The sequence below is a fragment of the Entelurus aequoreus genome, linkage group LG23 (genome assembly GCF_033978785.1).
Source record: "Entelurus aequoreus isolate RoL-2023_Sb linkage group LG23, RoL_Eaeq_v1.1, whole genome shotgun sequence".
NCBI lineage: Eukaryota > Metazoa > Chordata > Actinopteri > Syngnathiformes > Syngnathidae > Entelurus > Entelurus aequoreus.
Window position 1 is genome coordinate 35,761,079 of NC_084753.1, and position 24,819 is coordinate 35,785,897.

Below are 24,819 nucleotides of genomic sequence, written 5' to 3' on the forward strand. Positions count from 1 at the left end.
GGTAGCCCGTAAGGACCAGATGAGTCGCCCGCTGGCCTGTTCTAAAAATAGCTGAAATAGCAGCACTTACCAGTGAGCTGCCTCTATTTTTTAAATTGTATTTATTTACTAGCAAGCTGGTCTCGCTTTGCCCGACATTTTTAATTCTAAGAGAGACAAAACTCAAATAGAATTTGAAAATCCAAGAAAATATTTTAAAGACTTGGTCTTCACTTGTTTAAATAAAATCATACATTTTTTTTACTTTGCTTCTTATAACTTTCAGAAAGACAATTTTAGAGAAAAAATACAACCTTAAAAATTATTTTAGGATTTTTAAACACATATATCTTTATACCTTTTAAATTCCTTCCTCTTCTTTCCTGACAATTTAAATCAATGTTCAAGTTTTTTTATTTTTTATTGTAAAGAATAATAAATACATTTTAATTTAATTCTTCATTTTAGCTTCTGTTTTTTCGACGAAGAATATTTGTGAAATATTTCTTCAAACTTATTATGATTAAAATTCAAAAAAATTATTCTGGCAAATCTAGAAAATCTGTAGAATCAAATTTAAATCTTATTTCAAAGTCTTTTGAATTTCTTTTAACATTTTTGTTCTGGAAAATCTAGAAGAAATAATGATTTGTCTTTGTTAGAAATATAGCTTGGTCCAATTTGTTATATATTCTAACAAAGTGTAGATTGGATTTTAACCTATTTAAAACATGTCATCAAAATTCAAAAATTAATCTTAATCAGGAAGAATTACTAATGATGTTCCATAAATTATTTTTTAAATGTTTTCAAAAAGCTTCGAATTAGCTAGTTTTTCTCTTTTTTTTTTCGGTTGAATTTTGAATTTTAAAGAGTCGAAATTGAAGATAAACTATGTTTCAAAATTTAATTGTCATTTTTTTCGTGTTTTCTCCTCTTTTAAACCGACCAATTAAGTGTAAATATCATTAATTATTAATAATAATATAGTTAAAGGTAAATTGAGCAAATTGGCTATTTCTGGCAATTTATTTAAGTGTGTATCAAACTGGTAGCCCTTCGCATTAATCAGTACCCAAGAAGTAGCTCTTGGTTTCAAAAAGGTTGGTGACCCCTGGTATATGACTTGTAGAACCAAGAAGATTAAGGTTTATTCAAGGCACTGCCATCTGTATCAGTGGAACCGTGCACATTTCAGTCGTGATGGACAGATGGAGCCTCATGAGGCATTGAACCACTTGAGCCAATTGGTTCGGGAATTTCTCAAAGCGTAATGCGTGCTTCTGCACAAGAAACCACCTGCTGGCCAAATGTGTAATTACAGCATACTTGCCAACCCTCCCGAATTTTCCGGGAGACTCCCGAATTTCAGTGACTCTCCCGAAAATCTCCCGATTTCCAGCCGTACAACTATATTGGGGGCGTGCCTTAAAGGCACTGCCTTTAGCGTCGTCTCTCACCTGAAAAGGAGACTATTATATATGTCTGCGTTATCCATAGGTTTATCTATAACCCATGAAGTAGGCAGGCACGGAGCTATTTCTCAGCGTGTGTTTATTCCAGCCGGCACGTTAATACTGTAGCGGCTGGCTACGGGGTGTTAGCCAATGACTTTGGCTGGGGGGCGGGACTTCCGGGAGAGATAGGGAAGTTAATAGGAAGTGGGTGTTCGAGTTTTGCCGGGAAAAGGGATAGACACACATTGGAGCTGTTGTGTGGTTGAATTTAGGGATGTCCGATAATGGCTTTTTGCCGATATCCGATATTGTCCAACTCTTTAATTACAGATACCGATATCAACCGATACCGATACCAACCGATATACACAGTCGTGGAATTAACACATTATTATGCCTAATTTGGACAACCAGGTATGGTGAAGATAAGGTACTTTTAAAAAAAAATTTATAAAATAAATTAAGATAAATGAATTAAAAACATTTACTTGAATAAAAAAGAAAGTAAAACAATATAAAAACAGTTACATTGAAACTAGTAATGAATGAAAATTAGTAAAATTAAATGTTAAAGGTTAGTACTATTAGTGGACCAGCAGCACGCACAATCATGTGTGCTTACGGACTGTATCCCTTGCAGACTGTATTGATATATATTGATGTATAATGTAGGAACCAGAATATTAATAACAGAAAGAGACAACCCTTTTGTGTGAATGAGTGTAAATGGGGGAGGGAGGTTTTTTTGGGTTGGTGCACTAATTGTAAGTGTATCTTGTGTTTTTTATGTTGAGTTAATAAAAAAAATAAAAAAAACAATTTTTAAAACGATACTGATAATAAAAAAAATGATACCGATAATTTCCGATATTACATTTTAACGCTTTTATCGGCCAATAATATCGGCAGGCCGATATTATCGGACATCTCTAGTTGAATTACATCTTGTGCAATAAAGACAAGGCAAACAAAGAAGTCGTATGAGCCTACATTCCTGGGATTATTACAATACACTGACACGGATTCAGAGATCACTCGCCAGTACTCAAATGGCAGAACAAAAGCTACTCAAATAAGGAAGGGTAAGTGTTGTTGTTTTTTTAAGTAAGCAGCAAGTACAGTACAGTTAGTAGAACAACTGTGTTTTCATTACTGTTTAATGTTCTATATATATATATATATATATATATATATACACTACCGTTCAAAAGTTTGGGGTCACCCAAACAATTTTGTGGAATAGCCTTCATTTCTAAGAACAAGAATAGACTGTCGAGTTTCAGATGAAAATTCTCTTTTTCTGGCCATTTTGAGCGTTTAATTGACCCCACAAATGTGATGCTCCAGAAACTCAATCTGCTCAAAGGAAGGTCAGTTTTGTAGCTTCTGTAACGAGCTAAACTGTTTTCAGATGTGTGAACATGATTGCACAAGGGTTTTCTAATCATCAATTAGCCTTCTGAGCCAATGAGCAAACACATTGTACCATTAGAACACTAGAGTGATAGTTGCTGGAAATGGGCCTCTATACACCTATGTAGATATTGCACCAAAAACCAGACATTTGCAGCTAGAATAGTCGTTTACCACATTAGCAATGCATAGAGTGTATTTCTTTAAAGTTAAGACTAGTTTAAAGTTATCTTCATTGAAAAGTACAGTGCTTTTCCTTCAAAAATAAGGACATTTCAATGTGACCCCAAACTTTTGAACGGTAGTGTATATATATATGTATACATATATATATATATATATATATATATATATATATATGTATACATATATATATATATATATATATATATATATGAAATTCTTTAATTTCAGTGAATTCTAGCTATAAATATACTCCTCCCCCTTAACCCTAACCCAAAAAATGCGACTTATACTCCAGTGCGACTTATGTTTTTTTCCTTCTTTATAATGCATTTTCGGCCGGTGCGACTTATACTCCGGAGCGACTTATACTCCGAAAAATACGGTACTTATTAATTTTTTTACGTGTCATATTACCTTTAAAGGCCTACTGAAAGCCACTACTACCGACCACGCAGTCTGATAGTTTATATATCAATGATGAAATCTTAACATTGCAACACATGCAATTAACTTATAAAGTGACATTTAAAATTTCCCGGGAAATATCCGGCTGAAACGTCGCGGTATGATGACGTATGCACGTGACGTAGTCAGTTTAATGGAAGTTATGGTACCCCGTAGAATCCTATACAAAAAGCTTTGTTTTCATTTCATAATTCCACAGTATTCTGGACATCTTTTGCAATTTGTTTAATGAACAATGAAGGCTGCAAAGAAGACAGTTGTAGGTGGGATCGGTGTATTAGCAGCGGACTACAGCAACACAACCAGGAGGACTTTGTTGGAGAGCAGACGCGCTAGCCGGCGAGCTCACCTTGACTTCCTACGTCTCCGGGCCGCCAAACGCATCGGTTGAAGTCCTTCGTCCTTCCGCCGATCGCTGGAACGCAGGTGAGCACGGGTGTTGATGAGCAGATGAGGGCTGGCTGCCGTAGGTGGAGAGCTAATGTTTTTAGCATAGCTCTGTGCGGTCCGGTTGCTAAGTTAGCTTCAATGGCGTCGTTAGCACAGCATTGTTAATCTTCGCCAGCCTGGAAAGCATTAACCGTGTATTTACATGTCCACGTTTTAATAGTATTGTTGATTTTCTATCTATCCTTCCAGTCAGGGGTTTATTTTTTTGTTTCTATATGCAGTTAAAGCACGATGCTATCACGTTAGCTCGTAGCTAAAGCGTTTCGCCGATGTATTGTCGTGGAGATAAAAGGCACTGAATGTCCATTTCGCGTTCTCGACTCTCATTTTCAAGAGGATATAGTATCCGAGGTGGTTTAAAATACAAATCCGTGATCCACAATAGAAAAAGGAGAGAGTGTGGAATCCAATGAGTCAGCTTGTACCTAAGTTACGGTCAGAGCGAAAAAAAAAATGTGTATCACTGCATTCTAGTCCGTCACTCTAACGTTCCTCGTCCAGGAATCTTTCATCCTCGCTCAAATTAATGGGGTAATGGTCCGAATCGCTCTAGCTGCGATGAAAACAATAGGAAAATATGAGGGAGTGAACAACTGACAATGTCACGCTACTTCCGGTAGGGGCAAGGTTTTTTTTTATCAGAGACCAAAAGTTGCGAACTTTATCGACGTTGTTCTATACTAAATCCTTTCAGCAAAAATATGGCAATATCGCAAAATGATCAAGTATGACACATAGAATGGATCTGCTATTCCCGTTTAAATAAAAAAATGTCATTTCAGTAGGCCTTTAAGTAGCAGTAACCTTACTTAGTTACCATTTTCAGCTACTCTACCCACCTCTGATCACAACCACCTGGCCCTAATAATCCTAACAGTAATTTTTTTAGTGGCATTTCTTGCTTCATTTCAGATCATTTCTAGTTGAATTGTAAAGTGTGTGCTTATGAACAGTGATGATGATGATGATGATATAAAGTCTCTTTGATCACCTTTCATCCTGGAGGTCCTTGAGGAGATGTTTGGCTTTGACAGGGGTTGTACTTTGATTCTCTTTGTCCTGCAGCCACTCGAGGAGGCTATCATGATGTGTCTGCAGACTACAACATGAAGGAAGAAGAATCCGGATGGATGTACATCACTTCCAGCATGTGAGGTGAGAAAACATTAGCTGTGACCATTTACCCGCATAAGTCTGCATGGAGACACTCTATCTGTTTCTGCCTAATCAAACAGTGTCTGGTGAACCTGAGCACCTCCTCGCGCTCATCTTTCAGCCAGTTGCCGAGCTCGGTCAGCCGTTGAGCATCAATCTGTTGGCGGCCGATGTCCAGATGATCCTTCAGCTGGTCCAGACGTTGCTCTGCAGCGTTGGTCTTCAAGAAGCCCTGAGAGACAAAAGAGAAACCGTGAAGATCTTTTTGTCGTGCATGTCCATCACAGAAGAGACAGCTGGTAAGAAACTGTGGTCGTCCACTTACTGTCAGTCTCTGCAAAGACGTTTCTACATCCAACCTACTCTCTGGGTCCTCGAAGCACTCATAGACAGCCAGCTGCAGGTCCTGGTACCAGTCCTCAAATGACTGCCTCTCATCTGGAGAAGATGGCAATTCAACACAAGAATCGAGCATCATCATCTTTGCCGGCAGACTTCTCGTGAACATTGAGCAGGAAAAGTAGAACGCAGCAAAAACTGACCTTCAATGACCTTGAGGAAGCCTTTTTCCCGCTCCTCTCTCTTCAGGTGGATTATGTCCTTGGCGCGGGCGATGGCAGCGGTCAGTCCTTCGCAGTCCGCCGAAAGAGTCTCCAGCACCTGTGGACTCGCCACACTGGAGACCAGAGCAATCTCCTTCAGCACGGACTCAGCCTGCCTCTCCTGGTCCTCTAGACCTGCCTCTAGATCCTGGAGCACAACAGTTCTTCTTTCATTCATTTTGGAAATGTTTGAATTGCAGTAAAGTGGAAGTAATCTTCCTGGAATTTATTTGTTCAACATAAAGTGTTTACAGTATATTACTATTAGAGATGTCCGATAATATCGGCCTGCCGATATTAACGGCCGATAAATGCTTTAAAATGTAATATCGGAAATTATCGGTATCGGTTTCAACCTCCCGATTTTCCCGGGAGACCCCCGAATTTCAGTGCCCCTGGTAGTAATTTTTTTTGTTGTTGTTTTTTTGTTGTTGTTGTTGTCATAAAGAAATACAATCATGTGTGCTTGCGGACTGTATCCCTGCAGACTGTATTGCTTGATATTGATATATAATGTATATATTGTGTTTTTTATGTTGATTTAATAAAAAAAATATATATATATTTATTTTTTTTTATTTTTTTTTTATTTCTTGTGCGGCCGCGTACCGCGGCCCGGTGGTTGGGGACCACTGCTCTACAACCTGTCGTCACGTCCGCTTTTCCTCGATACAAACAGCGTGCTGGCCCGGTCACATAATATATGCGGCTTCTACACACACATGAGTGAATGCAAGACATACTTGATCAACAGACATACAGGTCACACTGAGGGTGGCCGTATAAACAACTTTAACACTGTTACAAATATGCGCCACACTGTGAACCCACACCAAACAAGAATGACAAACACATTTCGGGAGAACATCCGCACCGTAACACAACATAAACACAACAGAACAAATACCCAGAACCCCTTGCAGCACTAACTCTTCCGGGACGCTACAATATACACCCCCCGCTACCACCCCATCTCTAGTACAGTTTTTGCAGCTGTTGTTTTGAGGCATGTTTAAAAAAAATAACAAAATAATGCACTTTGTGAAAGTCAAAGTATAGTATTTCCCATAGTTGTAGTGGGTGTTAGGATTATCTTAGGGAGAGCATGTCCCAAATTCCAAGCTGCTGTTTTGAGGCATGTTAAAGGCCTACTGAAAGCCACTACTACCGACCACGCAGTCTGATAGTTTATATATCAATGATGAAATCTTAACATTGCAACACATGCCAATACGGCCGGGTTAACTTATAAAGTGCAATTTTAAATTTCCCGCTAAACTTCCGGTTGAAAACGTCTATGTATGATGACGTATGCGCGTGACGTCTATCGTTGAAACGGAAGTATTGGTACACCATTGTATCCAATACAAAAAGCTCGGTTTTCATCGCAAAATTCCACAGTATTCTGGACATCTGTGTTGGTAATTCTTTTGCAATTTGTTTAATGAACAATGAAGACTGCAAATAAGAAAGCTTTAGGTGGGATCGGTGTATTAGCGGCGGGCTGCAACAACACAACCAGGAGGACTTTGACTTGGATAGCAGACGCGCTATCCGACGCTAGCCGCCGACCGCATCGATGATTGGGTGAAGTCCTTCGTCGCTCCGTCGATTGCTGGAACGCAGGTGAGCACGGGTGTTGATGAGCAGATGAGGGCTGGCTGGCGTAGGTGGATAGCTAATGTTTTTAGCATAGCTCTGTGAGGTCCCGTTGCTAAGTTAGCTTCAATGGCGTCGTTAGCAACTGCATTGTTAAGCTTCGCCAGGCTGGAAAGCATTAACCGTGTAGTTACATGTCCATGGTTTAATAGTATTGTTGATTTTCTGTCTATCCTTCCAGTCAGGGGTTTATTTATTTTGTTTCTATCTGCAGTTAAGCCCGATGCTATCACGTTAGCTCCGTAGCTAAAGTGCTTCGCCGATGTATTGTCGTGGAGATAAAAGTCACTGTGAATGTCCATTTCGCGTTCTCCACTCTCATTTTCAAGAGGATATAGTATCCCAGGTGGTTTAAAATACAAATCCGTGATCCACAATAGAAAAAGGAGAGAGTGTGGAATCCAATGAACCCTTGTACCTAAGTTACGGTCAGAGCAAAAAAAGATGCGTCCTGCACTGCACTCTAGTCCTTCACTCTCACGTTCCTCATCCACGAATCTTTCATCCTGGCTCAAATTAATGGGGTACTTGTCGCTTTCTCGGTCCGAATCGCTCTCGCTGCTGGTGTAAACAATGGGGAAATGTGAGGAGCTCTTCAACCTGCGACGTCACGCTACTTCCGGTACAGGCAAGGCTTTTTTTATCAGCGACCAAAAGTTGCAACTTTATCGTCGATGTTCTCTACTAAATCCTTTCAGCAAAAATATGGCAATATCGCAAAATGATCAAGTATGACACATGGAATGGATCTGCTATCCCTGTTTAAATAAAAAAAAATCATTTCAGTAGGCCTTTAAGAAAAATAATGCACTTTGTGACTTTTTTCCATAACTGGAGTTGAAGTTGTTCTCTTATTTTGGAAAACCTTGTTTTTGATTGAGTGATTGAAACTTGTATTAGTAGATTGCACAGTACAGTACATATTCCGTACAATTGACCACTAAATGGTAACACCCGAATACATTTTTCAACTTGTTTAAGTCGGGGTCCACGTTAATCAATCCATGGTAAAGTTACATTGTTTAATGCATCCAGCGGGGCATCACAACAACATTAGGCATAATAATGTGTTAATTCCACGACTGTATATATCGAAATCGGTAATTAAGAGTTGGACAATATCGGAATATCGGCAAAAAAGCCATTATCGGACATCTCTAATTACTATATATCTGAGCTGCGCACCTGCATCTGGGTCTCTGCTTTTGGTTCTGAGGCATGGAGCTCACTGATAGAACAGTGAATGTTCCCAAGGGCTGACAGGCACTCTGCAATTTTCTCCGCAAAATGTGTCTTCACCATCATCAGCTCCTCAAAGACGTCGGTGCAGTCTGCAAACAGCTCCTTCACCTGTTCCATCCTCTTCCTCAGCTGTGTTTCCATCACCTGCGGGCAATGCAAGAGATCTCATAGCATTGGGTAGAATATTACTCAGGGCTCATTGATCTAAAGCAGGGGTCACCAACCTTTTTGAAACCAAGAGCTACTTCTTGGGTACTGATTAATGCGAAGGGCTACCAGTTTGATACACACTTAATTGCCAGAAATAGCAAATTTGCTCAATTTACCTTTAATTCTATGTTATTATTAATAATTAATGATATTTACACTTAATTGAACGGTTTAAAAGAGGAGAAAACACAAGAAAAAATGACAATTAAATTTTGAAACATAGTTTATCTTCAATTTCGACTCTTTAAAATTCAAAATTCAACCGAAAAAAAGAATAGAAAAACTAGCTAATTCGAATCTTTTTGAAGAAAAAAAATAAAAATGTATGCAACATCATTAGTAATTTTTCCTGATTAAGATTAATTTTAGAATTTTTATGACATGTTTTAAATAGGTTAAAATCCAATCTACACTTTGTTAGAATATATAACAAATTGGACCAAGCTATATTTCTAACAAAGACAAATCATTATTTCTTCTAGATTTTCCAGAACAAAAATTTTAAAAGAAATTCAAAAGACTTTGAAATAAGATTTAAATTTGATTCTACAGATTTTCTAGACATGCCAGAATAATTTTTTTGAATTTTAATCATAATAACTTTGAAGAAATATTTCACAAGTATTTTTCATCGAAAAAACAGAAGCTAAAATGAAGAATTAAATTAAAATGTATTTATTATTCTTTACAATAAAAACAATACATTTACTTGAACATTGATTTAAATTGTCAGGAAAGAAGAGGAAGGAATTTAAAAGGTAAAAAGGTATATGTGTTTAAAAATCCTAAAATCATTTTTAAGGTTGTATTTTTTCTCTAAAATTGTCTTTCTGAAAGTTATAAGAAGCAAAGTAAAACAAATTAATGAATTTATTTAAACAAGTGAAGACCAAGTCTTTAAAATATTTTCTTGGATTTTCAAATTCTATTTGAGTTTTGTCTCTCTTAGAATTAAAAATGTCGGGCAAAGCGAGACCAGCTTGCTAGTAAATAAATAAAATTAAAAAAAATAGAGGCAGCTCACTGGTAAGTGCTGCTATTTGAGCTATTTTTTGAACAGGCCAGCGGGCTACTCATCTGGTCCTTACGGGCTACCTGGTGCCCGTGGGCACCGCGTTGGTGTCCCATGATCTAACGCCCTGCCCTTTGAAAAAACACATTTAGTTGCACAGTCTTTGTGTTTGAAGGTTTTTCTACTCACTTGCAATTCAAGTGGTGCATCCTGACTCTGAAGCATTTCCTGGATCTCCTCAGACTTCTTGTGGAAATTATCAATGTTTTCCTCATGGGCCTGGACCTCTTCCTGCATTGTAACATCATTTACATCGTTGATTTTCTTTCCAAAGACTTGCTAGGGTCTGCAGCGGTTGACGCTCACCTTCATTGCCACAACTTGCTCCTGTTTGTGGAAGGGGTGGCTTTCCGCAAAGAGTGCCAGTTTGGTGGCCACCCAGCCATCAATTTCTCCCCCCAACATCAATTGCTTTTCCCACAGTTCCAGGCCCACCTTAAGGTTGTCCATGTATGAGTCTGTTTTCTCGGTCATCTGCATGGGAAACATGACACATCACCATGTAACATGTTCAGTCACACATTGTATTTCTCTGTCGAATCAGATCCGGTTGTAATCTGTTTCAATCACGGTGTTCCCTTATCATGATTCAGTTACTGTTGTTCACTTCTTGCGGCATCACAGATTTTAAAATTGTAAATGGGCACTTTTAGAAACATGTATTTTAACTAGGGATGACGTTTGATAAGAAATTATCGAGTTCGAGCCTATTATAGAATCCTCTTATCGAACCGATTCCTTATCGATTCTCTTATCGAGTCCAGATAGGTTGTTGTATATGGGAAAAAAAACACAATATTTGGTTTAACAAAAGCTCACTTTTATTATATAAGAAAAAAATAAAATCTAATAAATAAATAAATATTGACTGTTACCCCCCTAAAAAAATAAAATAAAATAAATAAATATTGACTGTTGTTACCCAAAGTATATTAAGTGGGATTTTTCAGAAAAACAAATATATACAGTAACACAAAAACAACCTGTCTCTGTGATCACTATAGGTGTATAAATAATAATATAGTGTTAAATAAAATCAGTCCCTTGGGCACAAAACTGAAAATAATACAGCTCTCCAAAAAGTGCACTTCTGCTGCTATTTGACATAACTGTTTGTTATGATGCTTTGACATTTTTGCACTTTATTTCTTTATTGAAAGAAAATTCTATGAAGAGAAAAGTTGTTTGCAAATGTGGTTACAATGCTAAAAAAGTGAAAAGTTAAAGCTAAAAAAAAGAAATACACTTTATTGAGTTAAAATCTTTCTTTATAGGGGGAAAGATGTGATGTTATGAGCTAGGGAAAATAACAACCACACTACCCAGCATGCAACGGGAGTGACGAGCATGCGCGGTAGCCCCGAAAAGTGTTGTTGCATGTCACCACCCGGCAGCTAAGAATGAGGTTATGAGCACGCTGTGGAAGTAAACGTCAAGAACTCAGCCAACATTATTTATAAATAGACAGACAACACATATACAGTGTGATTTTGTTTTGTTTACAAGGAAAGAAAAACAAAAGTTAAAAAAGGGAGATGTGTTGTATATATATATATATATGTATGTGCTGCGGTTGCTTTAAGAACGTTGCGACAGCTGCCGTAAACGAGGTGCGTTGCTAGCCTGGTTGCTATGTTTTCGGTTGGTCGTAAAAGTGTTGGTCATGTGTTTTACCCTGCTGAAATCTCTCAGTAAAGTTATTCATTGAATTATACCTTTTGTTTTGAACTTTATTACACCTTGGAGCGCTTTTTCCGGTCCATTGTTTTCCTGCTTTCGCTATCTGCGCCTAATGACTAGGGATGATGTTTGATAAGAAATTATCGAGTTCGAGCCTATTATCGAATCCTCTTATCGAACCGATTCCTTATCGATTCTCTTATCGAATCCAGATAGGTTGTTGTATACGGAAAAAAAAACACAATATTTGGTTTAACAAAAGCTCACTTTTATTATATAAGAAAAAAAATTTAATCTAATAAATAAATAAATATTGACTGTTACCCCCCTAAAAAAATAAAATAAAATTAATAAATATTGACTGTTGTTACCCAAAGTATATTAAGTGGGATTTTTCAGAAAAACAAATATATACAGTAACACAAAAACAACCTGTCTCTGTGATCACTGTAGGTGTATAAATAATAATATAGTGTTAAATAAAATCAGTCCCTTGGGCACAAAACTGAAAATAATACAGCTCTCCAAAAAGTGCACTTCTGCTGCTATTTGACATAACTGTTTGTTATGATGCTTTGACATTTTTGCACTTTATTTCTTTATTGAAAGAAAATTCTATGAAGAGAAAAGTTGTTTGCAAATGTGGTTACAATGCTAAAAAATGAAAAGTTAAAGCTAAAAAAAGAAATACACCACCTTTGTGGACATTATAAAAAACGTCCATGCACCATAAAAGATTCAAAATTACACCCATTTATCCATGTTTGGCACATTTTAGCTGCTTGATATTTCTGATTGATTATAAAACTTTAAGGAGGTTGTCAGAGAAGTAAACACTTTCAAATACAAACCCCGTTTCCATATGAGTTGGGATATTGCAGGTGGTGTTATGTGTGACCATGTCTGTTAACATTTTGTGTTGGTTGGAATTATTTTTTGCCCTATAACTCGGGAAGGTTTTTTGGATTTCCTATTGAAGGTCCAGGGTGTACCCCGCCTTCCGCCCGTGTGCAGCTGAGATAGGCTCCAGCAACCCCCGCGACCCCGAAAAGGACAAGCGATAGAAAATGGATGGATGGATGGGTCTTTGACCTGAATTACTCACGTTGTCCACCAGATGACGATTTAATAGCAGCATCAACATTGTCAGACAGTTAGAATGAATTTCTTTTTTTTTTTTTTTTGTCCTGTCCAGCTTCTTAGGCAAATCATATAGTTGATGTAGATGTCCATATCGGCTGTTCAGATTTATTTTACAAAAGAGAAATGTAGGATGCTTCTCTTGTTGCCTTATTTGTATTTGACTTTATTAAATGTATTTATATTATCATTTGGTGCATCCGGGCCGGAGTAGGAGTTAGAATGAATTTCAATCTCCCTGTGGGTAAGATTTCTTACTGAACTCATAACATCTCGGCATACTTGCCAACCTTGAGACCTCCAAAAATGGGGGGTTGGGGGTAGGGGGTGGGGAGGGCTTGGTCGGGGGTGGGGGGCGTGGTTATTTACAGCTAGAATTCACCAACTCGAGTATTTCATATATATTTCATATATATATATATATATATATATATATATATATATATATATATATATATATATATATATATATATATGAAATACTTGACTTTCAGTGAATTTTAGCTATATATATATATATATATATATATATATATATATATATATATATATTTATTTTATTATACATAATAAATAAAATAAATACTTGAATTTCAGTGTTTTGGTGGCTATCCACTAGATGGCAGCATTGTCCCTGTTTAACTTCTCCGTTCATGATGAGTATATCATTTCGGCCACCGTGTTCAATGGAGAAGTCTGTTTTACAAAATGTACAGGCAACATACACCTTCCCCTTCGATCTGTCCTGGATGAACTGAAATTCTTGTTTCCATTCGTTTTGGAACTTGCAAGCGTATTTCTTCATCTTGCTCGTCGACGGCGTCGCCATGTCCGCCAAGGTCCGCATTGAGCTGGAGGGGGCGTGGCCTCCAGCTCTGGCTGAATACCGGGAGTTTGTCGGGAGAAAATCTCTGCCGGTAGGTTGTCGGGAGAGGCGCTGAATACCGGGATTCTCCCGCTAAAAACGGGAGGGTTGGCAAGTATGCATCTCGGGTCCAGATTAAAGATGTCGGCGGGACACACTAGGCCCGCGGGCCGTAGTTTGGATACCCCTGCGCTTCATAATGGATTACATTTATATAGTGATTTTCTAGAGACAAATTGCTTTACAGTGAAAACTAAGAACCCATCATTCATTCAATCCACATTAACACGTTAATGGTGGTAAACTATATTTGCAGCCACAGCAGTAGACTGACAGAAACGTGGCTGCTAATTTGTTCCTACGGCCGCTCCGACCACCACTAAACAGTCATTCACATTCAAACACCAGTGTGAGCGGCACTGGGAGGAAGGTGAGTGTGTTTGAAGTGTCTGGCCCAGGCCCTAGACCTCAACGGCAATGACTAGGATGGCGGAAGCTAGATTCGAACCAGAAACTCTCAAGTTGCTGGACGGCCGCCCTACCATCTGAGCCACGCCGCCCCATAAAGGAGGAAAAGAAAATAAGAATGTTGTCATCAGTGGGTACCAAAATGCCTGTGACAACAACGCACCATAACGTTGTTCCTCACTCTGAAGCGAGGGATGTGATGGTCAACTGTATAATGATAAATAAATTCCAGGCGGTTAGAAATACCGTCTTATTATTTAATTACCGAAACCCCGTCATTTATTAATGCATTTTAGGCAACACGAAGTCAGGCGCATGCGCACTAGCGTAGTTTGGCTTGATAATCACGGCGGACGAACTACACGGACTTTGCTGCGGAGATTTCCTCTCGGAGTTAAAAAGAGCCAAGCGCTTGGTTTAACGTCATTTTCCCTCGCTTCCCGGCGTGCGTTTAAGAGCGCACTGCTGTTAGATGGAGACAGGTGTGAACAATATTGGAGACAGACGCACTTGTCCCCCACACTAAAAGTATACAGCGAAGGAGAAAAACTATTTGATGTTGCTTTAATTTTCTCAATACAGCGTCCATCAGCTGCTGTGCCTGAGAGTTAATGAGGTGAGGTAACATGCAGCAGGCGATGTGTCGTAAACGTTGTCACAACTTGTTTATAAAGTCTTTAGTTTGTTTACTGGGATGTTCACTCCTTTATTTAACTGCAAATTGTATCAGTGTTCCAATAACATCAATACTAGCTCAAATGCTTTGTCATCTCATTGAATTGAACGAAGGCTGTGAAGATTGTGTATTCGATGTGAGAGGTGTCACTCCTCTATTTGTTGTTGGCCAAACTGTTGTACTGAACCACAAGGGGGCGTTGGAGAAGAACAAAGCTTTATTAGACTTCATCTTCATTAGCCAAACTGCTTTGTGTTTTATTTTGATATCATAAAGTGAACGCCATGGTTTTTTTTACATTACTTGTGTTTTTTTCATGTCACAAAGGTGTTACTTCAAAAACCATTCATGTGACACATCATTTTGTTAATGTTTTGTTGTGTATAGTTAATTCCTATATGACATATTTCTGCTCAAACTCTTAATGGATGTGTCCCAATACAGCATCTACATGTACATATGAATGTACATAACTTAAAAAATAAAAAAATAATTAAAAAAAATACCTCTCTCTATCAAAATGTAAAAATAGAGATAAAAGCATCATGAAATGACAAACGGCTGACAAGTTTATATTAATTTTTTATTTTTTTTAAAGTTTATATATACATTATATATGTATGCATGCATACATGCTTTGGAGCCCCTGCCTCGAAAGAAAATAATGTTTGCCTTGGTGCCTTTCTAACTTGTCTTGGTGCCCTAAAATATGAGCCCTCTTTTAAGGCAACATTTGCCTTGACCTTAAAAAGTTAAAATTCGAGGCCTGTATAGTGATGACACAACCATGCAGCTAATTATTCAGTCATCATTCGTGACTACTTGTGTCAAATGTCATATTTTACAATTACCGTATTTTTCGGACCATAAATCGCAGTTTTTTTCATAGTTTGGCCGGGGGTGCGACTTATACTCAGGAGCGACTTATGTGTGAAATTATTAACTCATTACCGTTAAATATCAAATAATATTATTTAGCTCATTCACGTAAGAGACTAGACGTATAAGATTTCATGGGATTTAGCGATTAGGAGTGACAGATTGTTTGGTAAACGAATAGCATGTTCTATATGTTATAGTTATTTGAATGACTCTTACCATAATATGTTACGTTAACATACCAGGCACGTTCTCAGTTGGTTATTTATGCCTCATATAACGTACACTTATTCAGCCTGTTGCTCACTATTCTTTATTTATTTGAAATTGCCTTTCAAATGTCTATTCTTGGTGTTGTGTTTTATCAAATACATTTCCCTAAAAAAATGCGACTTATACTCCAATGCGACTTATATATGTTTTTTTTCTTCTTTATTATGCATTTTCAGCAGGTGTGACTTATACTCTGGTGCGACTTATACTCCGAAAAATACGGTACACAGCAGTGTAGAAAGTGTATTAGAGCGTAGTAAGTGCTTATGAATGTGTGTTGAAGGTTAATAAGGGCATGTGTAGAGTTTAAAGAGACCTAAAATGCATACAATGTTCATAAAATAAAAAGCTTCCCTAGTGTAGGAATACCATGTAACATGGTTTGGACCATAACTGCCACGAAAATCGAGGTCACACTTTACATACAAAATCGTATTCTATTTTGTTCCGGATCCAAAACAAATTGCACTCACATCCAGCCAGTTGTCCATCAGTATGTCAGCCTCAGTCTCAAATGGAGCCTCTCTGCAGTCCGGGAACTTCTTCAGTGTGGACTGCAGCTGCTTAGAAACTCCCCTGAACTCATCCATCGGCTCACCGAGGCCACTTAGCTCCTTCTTAATGTCCTGGACCTGGACAAGTGCACTCATGAGTACCTAAGGCCCACTCTGACTGATTTAACTGAACTAAAGTGCAGGACACATGCACTTGTTTATTCATCACCAACAGAGAAGAAGTGAAGTGAGCTCACCTTGGTTATGATCCTTTGAAGGTTGTCTTTGCCCAGGTAGGAGGCTTGCTCACTGATGGTCTGCTCCGCTCTCTGCATGGTGTTACTTAGCCCACTGCGACAGCTTTGGAACTTCTTCAGCAGCTCCATCAGGATGCTGCACTGCTGCTTCCTGATGGTCACGTACATATTTGTCACAGCATCAGACCAAGTTCAACTTGCATGAATAGAACATACCTGTCAGTCAAAGATGTTTCAGTCTGCTTGTATAGAGTGTCTAGCTCCTCAAGGGGATTTTGACCTTCTCCTTGACACTCAGGAAGGTCCCTGAGAATTTGGAGCTCTGAGTTCAGAGTCTGCAGCTGGTCATCCAAATCAGACAGAGCCCGAAGTCTGAGAAGAAACAGAATATTTGAAAGGACAAAAATAAAAACTATGCAGTACAGCAAAAACACAACACACACCTCTGTTGCACGGCTGGCATGGACGCCTCAGTTAGGCCTCGTGTTTCGATGGTGTCCTGGAGCTTTCTCACTTCTCCCAACAGGGTCCTCTTCCTCAATCCCAAAGATTTGCTCTGGTTTCCCTTCTTGTGGCTCTGCTGCTGACTTACAAGTCCGCTATCAGCTTCTCCCAGCTTCTTCAACAAGACATTTACCATGTCTAGACAGGAGGCAGGAGAACCATCCTTTGTGACCGTCAGCCGAGCCCCCTGCAACAGCAGATCTAGCTGCGGCGCCTTGTCTTTCAGACTGCCCACACTCTGTTTAATAACAGCGAGCTTGGCGCGACAGTCTTGCAGAGCCACAGTGTCACTGCAGGGGGCTCCCTGGACTCCGGCGATGTCCTCCTCTAAGGTGCGAAGTGACACGAGGAAGCGGTCAAGAGCCCGAGCAGCCGCCTCACTCTTGCGAACTTGTTGCCGAAGCTGATCCAGGCTGTTTCTGTGGGCTTCTACCTCACGGGAGAGAGGTAGACAGTCTCTGGGATCAAGGTTGCTGGATTCAGGCTCCAGACGTGAAAGCTGATCCAGTTCACTCTGGATATTTTCATCCAGTTCCTAATGTAGTAGAAGTAGATAGATTAAAATCTGCTACAGAGGTTTTAAAGAATTCAACATATCATCAGAGTGGAAAGAGGACCTTGATGTCTTTCAGGATGTTAGTGTTGGCCAGTGTGAAGGCAGTGATGTCTTTGGGTTGTCTAAGGTAACGGTCCAAGCGGTCGCTGAAATCCACCATGTGGTTCTCTGTTGAGTCAATTTGTCGAAGAGCAGCACCCAGTGAGCTGCCTCTCCTCTGAAGGTTGGACTGTTGAGCCCGCCACTGATCCTCAAGCTCTGATTTCTCCTGCTCCAGACCAGCATCTTCACTCAAGTAGGAGCACTGGTTTGCAAACTCAGACCACAGAGATGTCGTCTCCTGCCTCAAGAACTAAAGAAGAAACCGCTCCTGGTCACTGGCCGATATAAACTTGTCCAAAGTAAATGTTAAATGCTGAATACCTGAATTTCCTGAAGGCGAGTGTGAAGACCTTTTAGAGTCCCAGAGTCTGAGGGGACATCGCTGATGCTCTGTTCATTTTTAGACAGCTGGACTTGCAGAGACTTCTTGCAATTATCATATCTGGAAATTGTTCAAACAAAGACTAAATGAATGAACCCAAACACAAGTTTAACCAGGAAACTTTCCATTCAGTCTACCTCTCTAAAGCTTCCTTTTTGATGACTTCTTCCACAACTGGGGGCTGCTTTTTAACCGGTTTTTGTTCTACACTTGCTGTCATGATTTTCATCTGTGACGCCTACAAACAAAACACATGGAGGGTTTTGTGGTAGAGAAATTCACACAAAAAACAATAGTTATCTAGACTGTACATGCTTCAGTGGACGTAATGGATTGATACCTCAGTTGAAATTGATGGATTAACACTTTCAGTTTCTTTTTGTGGGGTCTGATCATCATTGAATACAACAGGAATCCTGAGAAACATAAAATGACTTCTGTGAAACTGAAGCAAATGCCCAGTGAGAAATACACTCGGTGCATTTTTTAAACTCCCTCTTTATCAGGACTTAGCAACTCTGGTCTTCTGTCACGTCTCACCTTGAATCAGGCAGTAGGGCTTCTTGGTCTCCACTGAATTGGCGCTGGATTGCAGCCAAGCTACTCTCACACTCCCTCAACTGAGTGTGGGCTAGACGATGAGCGTCCTCTGGACTGAGCATGTCACACAACTCTTTTAAGGTCTCCAAATGGTTGCCTGCTTGGAGTCTGCACTCAGCTGAGAAGCAAGACTAGTGGATGTGGAAAGAAAAATGAACATAAACAAACGGTTCTCAATTGTTTTCTGAGCGTTGTGAAAGATACACAGATACATGTAGGGATGGGTACCCAATTCAGTACTTTTATAGATATCGACCCAGTTCCGTCGGTACTCCCGGGTACAATTCTCGTAAAATCCAACATTACCGTATTTTGAAGCCTTTGTGGCACGGGACGTTCCTTTCGGTTGCAGATACGGCACCGGCACTCGGAAGGCAAACAGGTGTATTCATAGGTGACTCACCCTGACTGCCTCTAGGTCAGGGGTGTCCAAACTTTTTCCACTTAGGGCCACACACTAAAAAATCAAAGGACGCGGGGGCCATTTTGATATTTTTTCATTTTTAAAACCAATACAAGGTTTTCAGTCTTAAAACGGGTTTAAAACAATTTATATATAATTTTTTTTATTAAACGCTTGAATCTCTAATTCAACTTCAGGTGAAAATATATATACACACACATATATATACATATATATACTGTATGTATATATATATATATATATATATATATATATATATATATATATATATATATATATATATATATATATATATATGTACAATTTTTTTATTTTTTTACATTTCATGAGATTTTTGTCAAAACCCTATTTTTGGGGGCAAAAATACAAAATATACATTATTTTTACCAAAAAGATTTTCAAAGTGGAATATTTGATGTGAAGTAATTGGATCCCTAACTAGGTCAATAATTAATAATTATTTTTATAATAATAATTATTAATAATTTTTTAATTTTTTTTTAGCAAAGACAGGTGTTTTTTATTTCCACTAAATTCTTACGGATCCAAAAGTGCCCCACTCATGTTTACATTCAACGCTTAAATATCTCTATCAGCTTCAGATAATATATAGTGTAATTAGCTTAGTATGTTTATAATAACAATTTATATAATAATTTAAAAAATATATTTTTTATTTTTTTCATGTTTTGTATGTTCTTAAAGCGGTCAATTATTCATAGCAACATTGATTTTGATTCATTATTATTTTGTGAGAAATTGTAAAACAAATTATGTTATTAGAGTCAACATTGCAAGTTTTTCTTTTTAGGCTTAACGGTATTTCTCCTCTCATGATGTTGCTCAGTTTTCCATATTGGCACCAGCCCAATCTGATTAGCCACTAGGTCTTTAATCAATGCGTGTTACCAACCATGACATATGGAGCTGAAACCTGGGCATTGTCAAATAAAACGGAAAAGAAAATAGCAGCAGCACAACACAACATGGAAAGAAATATGCTCGGAATCACATATAAAGACAGAAAAACAAATGAATGGGTGAGAAAACAAACACAAGTCCAAGACATTATGAGAACTATCAAATTCAGTAAGTGGAAGTGGGCTGGACATATCAGTAGAACAGATAATAGATGGACTTCCCTAATGACATCATGGAGACCCATGGATGGGAGCAGAAATAGAGGAAGACCAAGAGTGAGATGGCGAGATGAGATAGACAAATATTGGGGAACAGTGCAGTGGCAGGGAGCAGCTAGAGATCGTTCACTATGGCAGAAACATGCTGAGGCTTTCGTCCAGCAGTGGACTGACAATGGCTGATGATGATGATGCAAGTTTTTCTCGTTGCGTTTCACCTATTTGCTCTTTTATTCCACTTTTTAATGTTTTTTAAACATTTCTTTAGTATTTTTAGAATGATGTGCCGCGGGCCGGTAAACATTAGCTGCGGGCCGCAAATGGCCCCCGGGCCACACTTTGGACACCCCTGCTCTAGATGAAGTTGCAACTTTCCATGTACTGTAAACCAAGCAAGCATGCTTCGCAAAACAAACGCTCAAAAGTAAGGCTTTTCAAAATACTAATTAGCATTAGTGATTTTACGTGGCATATCCAACATTTGGTATCGAAAAACTAAAACTAGGATGCGTGTTACAATCTAACAGCTGTTGTGTAAAAAGTACTATACTTAAAGTACAAACACTTTGTAGGCTCATAAAAAGACAATACCAGCATATTCAACTTGATGGCAAATACTACTTCCTGACGACTGCAACACACCTAGGAAAAATTGAATTGAATGCATTCTTGCTAATGTAACTCAGAAGTGTAAGTAAACAAGATACAACTGGAAGAGCACAAGGAGAGTGCAGACATCTACTAGGTCCTTCAAAAAAACCAACACCTTGAATCTAGACCGTCATCCGGATCATCCACAAAATGTAAGCACTTGTTGCTTATCACATGTCTGAAATTTCTTGAAAGTTTAATGAAAATGGGCTTGTAACTTTTTGAGCTGTATATAGCGGAATGAAAGAAACGGAGCGAAGCCTCTTATCAGCCATCTACTCTCTTTGTGTCTGTGGGTGGAGGCGGGACGCTAGTATGAACACACACATAGTAGTTGAGGCTCCTAACAATGTATGGCAACGTAGTAGAAATTATATTGATATTGAGTTATGTTGTTAACTAACGAGCTAACTTACTAACTAATCAACCCAAGGGCAGGGGGCGTAAAAAATTTAATAAAATCAGTCCTGGCGTCATGGGCCGCGCCCGCCCACTGAGTCAGCCATGCCCGCCCGGGGCTGGAAGCTGTTTATTTTATTTGGGGTTGGTTTATTTACATTGGAGCTTTAATCAAAACACAGGCACTTCGACTAAGACCATAACAAAATTAACTGACATGATTGTTTACGTATGAAAACGAAACAAAATTGTTGTCAGAAACTAAATCTAATCATTCTTGTTGATGGGTGGAACAAGTTCGCAATACAACTCTTTAACGGCACGCTCAGAAAGAGCGGTGTGGCGATTAGTTAGGAAAGACGGCCAGTCAGTTGCTTTTCTTTGAGGGATGAAGTCACCGCCAAACCAAAACCAAAATGAGTGGCTTTAACATGTTGCACATTGTAATATGTGTACAACTGGGATAGAGTGAAGAGGACGCATTTATTTTTACTGCTATGATGCCATCAGCAGGCAAGTCAATGATCGTGACAACTACACAACGATCTGCATTGCTGGGGATTCGTCTGTCCACAACTGATTACTACATGTAAGACAAACACTTTTATTTGTGGTTATTGTAATTTTGTGGGTTTGAACCTCAAAACTTTACACACAAAGATGCAGGGGGAGGGCCCTCCGCATCATGACCCCACTCACCCTGCACACAAACTCTTTCAACCCCTCCCCTCAGGAAATGGGCTGCGGATCTTAAGGAGTAAAACCACCAGGCTAAGAGACAGCTTCTTCCCTGAAGCTGTCAGACTGCTGAATGTGCTCCATAGTCTCCCTTTCCTCTGCTTTTCTCCTCCCTCTCCTTCCCACACTGACTGCACATAAACATATTAATCAAAACGTGCAATTTAAACACATCTACTTCATTCTACACAGCGTTCTTAGCCGGCTAATCTCAGTCCTACCTTTTGTTAAGTGCCTTATGTTTATTGCCTATTTATTACTGTTTTTCTTTAGTAGTTGACCTCAGTCCAAAGCTCCTTGAATCCTTGAAATTATTTAAGCCTTCTTTGTGTTCGATAAATGAAAGAGTTGGCCATTTCTATAATACGATTGGAAAGGACTGTCATTGATCCGATGTTAATGTGTTTAGAATCTACATACAATAGTAACTGTTCTCTGTTCATGCACATAATGACTATTAATAAAGTGTTTGGATGTATTCATTTAATTAATGTTTTATTGGTTGCAAAAGAGTGATTCAACATAATACTTTGATATTGACACAGCTCATCTGTGCATAATTTATTAGATTACACTTACGTCAGTGTTTCCCACACATTCATTTATTTGTGGCGGCCCGCAACGAAAGAATTAACACCGCCACAATTTTTTTTTTGTTTTTTTTGTCCTGTCCAGCTTCTCAGGCAAATCATATAGTTGATGTAGATGCCCATATCGGCTGTTCAGATTTACTTTACAAAAGAGAAGTGTAGGATCAAGATTTTTGGAGCTCTTTGTTCAGTGGATCAGATGTTTGATGAAGCTTTGTGTCTATCTACCACCACTACTGTTTTCTGTTTATTTGTTACTGACTGTGGCAGGACACCTCTGCCTCTGTTTCACTTTATGTTACTGGTAAATAATATGGTTTTAGTAGTAGGCTAAAGTTAAGTTATTTAGTATGCACTAATTAAAGGGGCAGAGCTTTAAGAGACATTTTAGCTTTTATATTTTTATAAGATATATTTTTTGTAATAACCACAATTAATAAATATATTTCAGTGAATAACTAATTGTTCAAATCTGTATATAAATATGTACATAAAGTGTTGTAATTATATTGTAAAATGGATGGATGGATGGATGGATGGATGTTTAAAACAAAACTGTTATTATTAATTAGTAAGTATACATTTTTTTGAGCCTTTTTAGAGAAAATCATCATTGTAGTAAATTATGCAAATGAGTCAATGATGTCATGGTGACCACGCCCATAGCCACGCCCATAGTCACACCCCCACTGCCACAGGTATCTTGGCAGTTTATGGGAAACACTGTACGTGTATGAGAATTAGTCGAAGTACACTTTTAATATCTGAAATCAACCCCCAACAACAACTTTGTGTTTGCCAAAAAGTGATTCAAAGTGATATTTTGATATTGACACATCTGATCTGTGTCTCTCCTAAGGGTATTCTAGTAATTTAAGCACAGGTGACATGTGTCAATACCCAAATATTACTTTGAATCCCTTTTTGGCAACCAGGAATACATTGATTTAATGAATATATCCAAATACTTTAATATTTGATTATGTGCATGAACAAAAAAACAGTTATTATTGTATGTAGTTTCTAAACAAGGAAGAGGTTTTAGCACAACATCAGATCAATACCAGTCCTTTACAATCTCATTATCGAAATGGCCAACAAATTGTCCAAAACAGTAAAGGCTGAAATAATTTAAAACAAAGCCTTACAATAACCACGTATCTAAGTTGTTGTCTTACATGTACAGTTGTGGACAGACAAAGCCCCAGCAGTGCATCTTTAACAAGCGTGCATGCTCCCGCGGCGGGAATTCAATTTTTGGCAGGGGTCCCCCTGAAAAAATGTAATGCCCCCCTTTAAATATTTTCGCTGTCACATTTCACTTTGTTACGTGCAAATACACAAGTGGATCGACGATATTGTCCCCAAGTGTATTCAGGGTAAAATCGTCTTAAACCATCCACCAACGTCATCAGTTACTTGTCAACAGAGTGCAAGCCATGTGCACATTTTTACTCTGACGTGTAGCAGCAAAGCACAAAGAACAGGAAAAGAGAGACAAAGTGGTGTACTCTCCCTCTATCGTTGAGTTTTCCCTACGACTCCAAGAGGGGTGCGAATTTGCTGACTCCCGAGCTAAAATTACGGGCTTTTTCGCTCGATAGCGCAGGGTTTAAAGGGCCCGATCAAGTGCCCCGGCCCAGCTCTGATTTGTTCGCACTGAACTAACCTTTTGGACGAGGTGACAAATGGGCAGCACAGGTATAATCAGGTCACTGTTAAATGTTAAGTAATTAAAATGTGTACCGTGGTACCGGAATCGATTTCCAGGTGCTGGGAATTGGTACCGAATTGGTTCAAATGTGAAAGGTATCCATCTCTACTTGCTTTGCAAGTTAGAACATACTTTACTTCTACTCAATGCATGGTTTTGAATGAAGCAAATCATAAAATGCTACTTAGAGCTGTACAATAATTGCATTCTGAAGCAAGTTCCTACCTCCCACTGAGACCTGACAGACTGAGTGAAGGTTTCCATGTCTTTGAGCTGGGAAGGTGTACAGAAGGCTTCCATGCCCTTTGCTGCTCTTAGGAATTCCTCCAGTAACTCTGGATCCAGGGTTTTCAGAGTCTAAAAATGGGTTGTATATTTGTTCAACCGGAAAGGAAAGC

The 24,819-nt window shown here is 38.7% G+C and overlaps 1 protein-coding gene across 1 annotated transcript in view; it reads right to left on the minus strand.

Annotated features, from left to right (window-relative positions):
- syne2b (spectrin repeat containing, nuclear envelope 2b) overlaps positions 1-24,819 on the minus strand; it is a 219,839-nt gene that overhangs the window by 147,091 nt on the left and 47,929 nt on the right. The window contains exons 23-39 of the mRNA XM_062034542.1: positions 24,647-24,778; positions 18,707-18,897; positions 18,507-18,582; positions 18,304-18,404; positions 18,106-18,226; positions 17,744-18,034; positions 17,066-17,661; positions 16,835-16,994; positions 16,623-16,769; positions 16,345-16,503; positions 10,197-10,364; positions 10,020-10,121; positions 8,552-8,752; positions 5,648-5,855; positions 5,431-5,543; positions 5,135-5,337; positions 4,942-5,049 (exon numbers count right to left, since the gene is read on the minus strand). Of these exons, the coding sequence (XP_061890526.1) occupies positions 4,942-5,049; positions 5,135-5,337; positions 5,431-5,543; positions 5,648-5,855; positions 8,552-8,752; positions 10,020-10,121; positions 10,197-10,364; positions 16,345-16,503; positions 16,623-16,769; positions 16,835-16,994; positions 17,066-17,661; positions 17,744-18,034; positions 18,106-18,226; positions 18,304-18,404; positions 18,507-18,582; positions 18,707-18,897; positions 24,647-24,778 (3,077 nt within the window). The remainder of the gene's footprint in view (positions 1-4,941; positions 5,050-5,134; positions 5,338-5,430; positions 5,544-5,647; positions 5,856-8,551; positions 8,753-10,019; positions 10,122-10,196; positions 10,365-16,344; positions 16,504-16,622; positions 16,770-16,834; positions 16,995-17,065; positions 17,662-17,743; positions 18,035-18,105; positions 18,227-18,303; positions 18,405-18,506; positions 18,583-18,706; positions 18,898-24,646; positions 24,779-24,819) is intronic.